This window comes from Hibiscus syriacus, unplaced genomic scaffold (assembly GCF_006381635.1).
Source record: "Hibiscus syriacus cultivar Baekdansim isolate YM2019G1 unplaced genomic scaffold, ASM638163v2 tig00111388_pilon, whole genome shotgun sequence".
NCBI classification, from domain to species: Eukaryota; Viridiplantae; Streptophyta; class Magnoliopsida; order Malvales; family Malvaceae; genus Hibiscus; species Hibiscus syriacus.
This window is the reverse complement of record NW_024063076.1, coordinates 908,622-914,465: the sequence shown is the minus strand read 5'-3', so window position 1 is coordinate 914,465 and position 5,844 is coordinate 908,622. Positions and strand designations below refer to the sequence as shown.

At 32.3% G+C, this 5,844-nt stretch overlaps 1 protein-coding gene across 1 annotated transcript; it reads left to right on the top strand.

The window, feature by feature from the left end:
- Positions 1-2,927: 2,927 nt before the first annotated feature.
- Positions 2,928-4,904, top strand: LOC120159986 (actin-depolymerizing factor 2). Its single transcript, XM_039170458.1, has 3 exons — positions 2,928-3,075; positions 4,172-4,437; positions 4,521-4,904. The coding sequence occupies exons 1-3, from the start codon at positions 3,073-3,075 to the stop codon at positions 4,669-4,671; spliced, it is 420 nt and encodes a 139-aa protein (XP_039026389.1). The 5' UTR covers positions 2,928-3,072; the 3' UTR covers positions 4,672-4,904.
- Positions 4,905-5,844: the final 940 nt, after the last annotated feature.

The window sequence follows — 5,844 nt, the reverse complement described above, 5'->3', positions numbered from 1 at the left end:
ACATTTTCAAGTCACTTACATCTACTCCACCATGCGATCTTAGCAAGGAAAACTCTGAACATTTGGTTCTCGTCAATCATAATTCCATTGAAAACTATCTCATTGTGAAATAACCAGATTGTCCAAGTTAGCCCGTTGAGAGCCACTAACCACACTGTAAGAGAGTCGGCTCGGATCGAACACTTAACCCACATAAGAAAAAAGGATTTGATATCGTCAGGCATAACGAATGAGACATTCTAGATTTTTCAACAACAAAGTCATAATCTCCAAGACACTAGACAATGACAAAAAAATGTGAACTGGTGTTTTGACTTCTTTGTAGAGAGGACAAACATGTTGATTAGAAGAAGAGATACCTCTAAGACGAAGTTTGAACTTTGTAAACAATCATGCAAGAACTAACCTCCGTAAGAATTGAACTTTTGAAGGGGTTAATTTGATCCAAACGACCTCCCAAACTTTGTCTTCAACAGCTTTGGATGAGGAAATAAACTCGCAATTCTCTTTTAGCATACAAGTCTCATTTTAATTTATCTTCCACCTAACACTATCTTACTTCATATTGTTTACCGCAAAACAATTTAGTATCCTAATAAAAATGTCCAAATAATTAGGTGACAAAAAAGTAAATTTTATCGAACTCTAGTTGAATCCATCATAACTACCTACAAAGATAGAAGATTATCACTTAGACCATCTACGAAGATTCTACCGTTCTCTTTATCGGTCACGATATAAGCAACTCAAGGAAAATCAATCATGATTTTCCTTAACAGTATATTTACTCTTTTATCCCTCCTCATTTGATCTCATTCTAAATATTTTCATGGAAAATTATGCCCGACTCTCTTTTGAATATGTCATACTCTATCTAATAAGTTTAATCATACTTTATTGTCGACTAATAAACCTCTCAAGTCAATCTTCATGCATTGACTCAAAAATCCAAATTATTACAATCAAAATATAATTTTTCGAAAATTCAAAATTTCATCATATATTATAGTAATGACACATTTAAGATTTTAATAATCTAAATATCAGAGTTATTTTTGTAAAGTATTTAGAGTCTTATCAAGTCAATAATCAATTGTCTCGGGATGATCGTCATCATGAATAAGGGTATAAGTTCAATATTGAGAAAGATTATCAATTAGAGCATTTCAAGATAAAATTTGCAATTAAAACATTGAATTCATGAATATCTCAAATGTAAAAGATATGTCCTAATAAAAAATAGGGTAAATTACACATTTGGTAATTGAATTTTACTCTCTCTTCTATTTCATTCATTGTACTTTCAATTTTTTTTAATTTACTCACTAGACTTTATAGATTGAATTTTTTTTGTTACTCCGCTGTTAAATGATTAAACGACGTTAAGACATGACAATTTATCAAAACTATGTCGTGTTAAATTCCTGAAAAAAATAAATTTTAGATTAAAACGATGTCGTCTTGATTAAAATACGGTCATGTCATAGCGTTGTTAACTATATAACGGAGGAGTGATAAAAAAATTCAATCTATAAAGTTCAGTTACTAAATTGAAAAAGTTAAAAGTACGATGAGTGAAATAGGAGAAATAGTAAATTTCAACTACCAAACATGTAATTTACCATGAAAAATAACATGTGGCTTGAGGTAAATAGACAAAAAAAAGAAAAGAGGTAGGAAATTGAGTTGGTTTTGACCAGTCTGACAGCTATTGCTTCTCTACACATTCGATTGAATCATCAAATATCTTACAAGACTATATAAAATGAATTTGATTATATTATTCACAAATCAATTAATAATTAGCATAGTTTAAACTTCTAATTGACATGTACGGACTCAGAGCATAATATAGACTTCGGTTTAATCATAGAATTTACTAAAAGTAATATTTGACATTAATAAATACAATTCACTTATTTAACCTCGTCATAAAGTATATTAAAGATGTTATATTAAGTGTTTGAAACTATCATTAAACATTATTCTATGGACTAAATGATCAATTATATCAGATATGAAACATCTATAGCAATTAAACTCGTCAAAAAGGTAGAACCCAACCATATCAAATGTTGATGACCAAAATCTCACTTTTTTTTATAGAGGTGACAAACGAACTCTTATTCTCAAATATAACACTTTAATTGTTAATTGTTACTGAATAACGAAATGTTGATATAACACGTTAAATCGAGTGACATGATATCGTTTGATCACTTGGGATAGTTTGAGTCCTCTTTTTTTATAAATGTTTGACATGATTACTTATTAAAATCACATAATGATAGCCCATCTCATCAAATTGCTCAAAAAAAGTATGCATTTAAGTCTAACCAACCATGAAAATGCATAGATGGATTATCAATTGAGCTAAAGACCGTTTTTAAAGACATATTCGAGTTGAAAAAAATCTATCGTTGGCCATATCCACAATGGGATCTTTTTGTCAATTATCCCTTCCTTGCAAATTATTTTCCATTCCCCACGATCCGAGTTAAAACACGAAAAGATTCAATGGTGAATGTAAGATCAACGATGGATGTATTTAGCTCAAACCTACCTTCAACAATGATCTTCGGATATATACATTTCCATGGTTGATCAGATTAAATGCATAAATTTTCTAAACAATTTGGTGAATCAACATATTTTTTTTTGTGATTTTTAATAAGTAATCACGCTATACACCTATAAAAACTAGAGGGGTGTCACATGGTTAGTCAACGTCATTGTCTCGCATAGCCAAACAATGTCACATTATTTCGTTTAATATGTCACATCAATATTATATTATCTTTTGTTAAGAACGAATGACCAATTTATTATAAATCGATAATATCAATGATCAAATCATTATTTTTCAAGTATTAATAGGTAAAAGGAAAATTACTCAATCATTAGTGACCATTATATAGTTTAACCGAAAGAGGATTTTTTTTTTATTTATTTAAAAAGATTATTATTATCCCTCAGAGTCTGAGTAAGCCCAATAATTCCTTCCTCCGTTCTCATTTTTAGATACTCTTGTTGCCCTAGATTTTCTCTCTGTAAGTTCTACCTAGACAAGCAATGGTGAGTTTTTTATTTTCTCTTCGTATTTTCTCTTCTTATTTTCTGATTCAAGTCTTTGCATTCGATCTATCATTCTTTGACTTGCTTAGAACATTTAATTTATTTTAGATCTAGTTTATCATGTATGTTGAACATAGAGCTCTGCGTTTCTGCTGATTACTCAGTCTGAGTCTTTCAAAACAATTCATTGCTGGGTTTACATTTTATTTTTATTTTTTCCCAATGGATGATTTTTGCGAAAGTAATAAAATGTTTCATTCTTCTATTATTGTTTGATCTTCCGCTTGATGATGTATTGGCGTTTTTTATTGTTACACTTGAATGAAACTTTAGGATTTATTATTGATAAAAAATAGCTCGACTTAATCTTCATTGATCTGCCATTTTGATTCCTCCGAAAATTCATGTTTTCGCATAGACATATTAATAAACATTATGATTTAAAATGGTTAACGACTTATTGATCGTATTTTTAAGATTTTCATTAATCCGTTATATATGCTGGCTTTTGTTTCGAAATGAGGATTCCTTGTGATAATTTTTCCAGTAGCCGTTGTTGATAGATTGTGCTTTCTGAATTTAGATATTATTGTTTAATTCATTCATTTTTATCCCCACAAACGAATGTGCATCACTGCTGAAGCGGATTCCTATCGGTGACCTAGGCCTTCTCGATTACCTTTATTGTTGTTGTTGTTGTTGCCGCTGGTTGACTTTATACGATGAAAGTAATTAGGTTCATCTCTCAGAGTTGTGCCAGTTAGTTAATACTCTTAAGCCTGTTAAATTTTGTGTAATTTCAAATTTATGGTTCTTTGTCGAAACCCTGGAGACCGAACAGAAAAAAGGAAGTGGGATCAGATCCATGGGGTTGACCTGGTTGTTTGGAGTCATTGACCTGTCTTTCTGTTCTTTTCTGAGGGAGAACACAAGACCATGTGGTGTCTTTAAATAGCCTGTTAAGTATTTCATTTCTTTCGAATGGTTAGAAAAGGCAAAAAATGGGAAAGACCTGATGGATTGATTGGTCATATATAGTTTGAAGGGGTCATTGTTGTATTAAAGGTTATGTATTCTATGAACCATTCCTTTACAGGCTAATGCAGCTTCTGGAATGGCTGTGCATGATGACTGCAAGTTGAAATTTCTAGAGTTGAAGGCTAAAAGAACTTATCGCTTCATAGTATTCAAGATCGAGGAGAAACAAAAGCAGGTTGTTGTGGAAAAGCTTGGTGAGCCAACTCAAAGCTACGAGGATTTCACTGCAAGCCTCCCTGCTGATGAATGTCGATACGCTGTATACGATTTTGACTTCGTGACTGCTGAGAATTGCCAGAAAAGCAGGATTTTCTTTATTGCATGGTAAACAATGCATGCTTGAAACTATTAGTACTTTTTGAATATTCCAATCTGTATACATTTGATTCATTGCTGTTTATGTTAAGGTCTCCCGACACGTCAAGGGTGAGAAGCAAGATGATTTATGCAAGCTCGAAGGACAGGTTCAAGAGAGAGCTGGATGGTATTCAAGTAGAGCTGCAGGCAACTGACCCGACCGAGGTGGGACTCGATGTTATTAGAAGCCGTGCCAACTAAATGGGGGTCTCCAAGAAGCAGGAATAATGGAGATGGTGAAATGCATTTTACTTTTGTTTGATGTAAAATGTTAATAGGTGGTGGGGTGCTATGATTTTGGTTTGACGTTACATTCAGGTCTCTGTCTAGAACAATTAGCAATTTCGATTTAAATCTTATGATTTTTTATGCATGCGTGAGGTTATCAAACGGAATGTCTTACAATTGGTATCTGATATTCTTTTGAATTTTGATACATTCTTTTTAGAATTATTTTTTCATTGCAACTATGAAAATGGATGTTTGGTTACTTGCATCACAGGCTAAAATGGTGCCATCATAGTTCTCTCTCGGTCAAATTACTGTTTTGGTCTCCCTTATATATTTAAATTTGAGATTTCGTTTTTATATTTTAATTTGGTTTAACATTCACTTATCATTTTAATTTTATAATGTTATTTTTTTTTTCAATTGCGTTGTGAAGCTCTACTGTTTTCTCCATATTCATTTCCTTGCAATAACGATCCAAGCAATGATGGGTTGCCGGTTGCCGAGCAATATGCAAAGCAAACTTAATAAGCTTTTGCCAAGCGGCTTATTTGGCTCAATAGGGATTTTGGATTATAATTTAGGGATTTACCCATCCTTCAATTTTAATTAAGGATCTATTGCATTTGTTACAATGTCGGGTGGAACTCGTCACCCATAGAATATTATTTTTTAATGGACCCAGATGAGTGGGTCTCATGTGAGTCATTAATTTATTGTTTTTAAGTGGACTCGTCACATCGAACTGACGAGTTTAATGAAAATATTTTTTATTATTAAAAAAATAAAATAAGAAAAAAATTTAAAAAAATAAGGGAACTCGAGGTGACGGGTTCCTTCGAATTCAAAAAATTAGTAGTTGGTCAATGGGTAGTTGTGCAACGGTTACTTGACAATAGTCATTTGGGGTTTTTACTTTTCATTAGACCCTAAAGATGAAAAAATTGCAAAATTTTGACTTTATGTGAAAATCTCGAAAATGGCTTCCTAAGCAGAATTGTCAACGTCCATATTTCATTGATCAAATTCTGGCCAGAAGAAGAACGGAGTATTCGTCAGCGCGGGATAATTGTGAGAAATTCGTATCCGCGGATGTTGATATATCTTCAGCAATCCAGTCTTTTTCCAGCCATATTTGTACGTGGC

Excerpts from the sequence above, each read along its gene's own strand:
- LOC120159986 (XM_039170458.1), top strand. Across the intron at positions 4,438-4,520 it reads AGGATTTTCTTTATTGCATG|GTCTCCCGACACGTCAAGGG; the intron begins GTAAACAATGCA and ends GTTTATGTTAAG.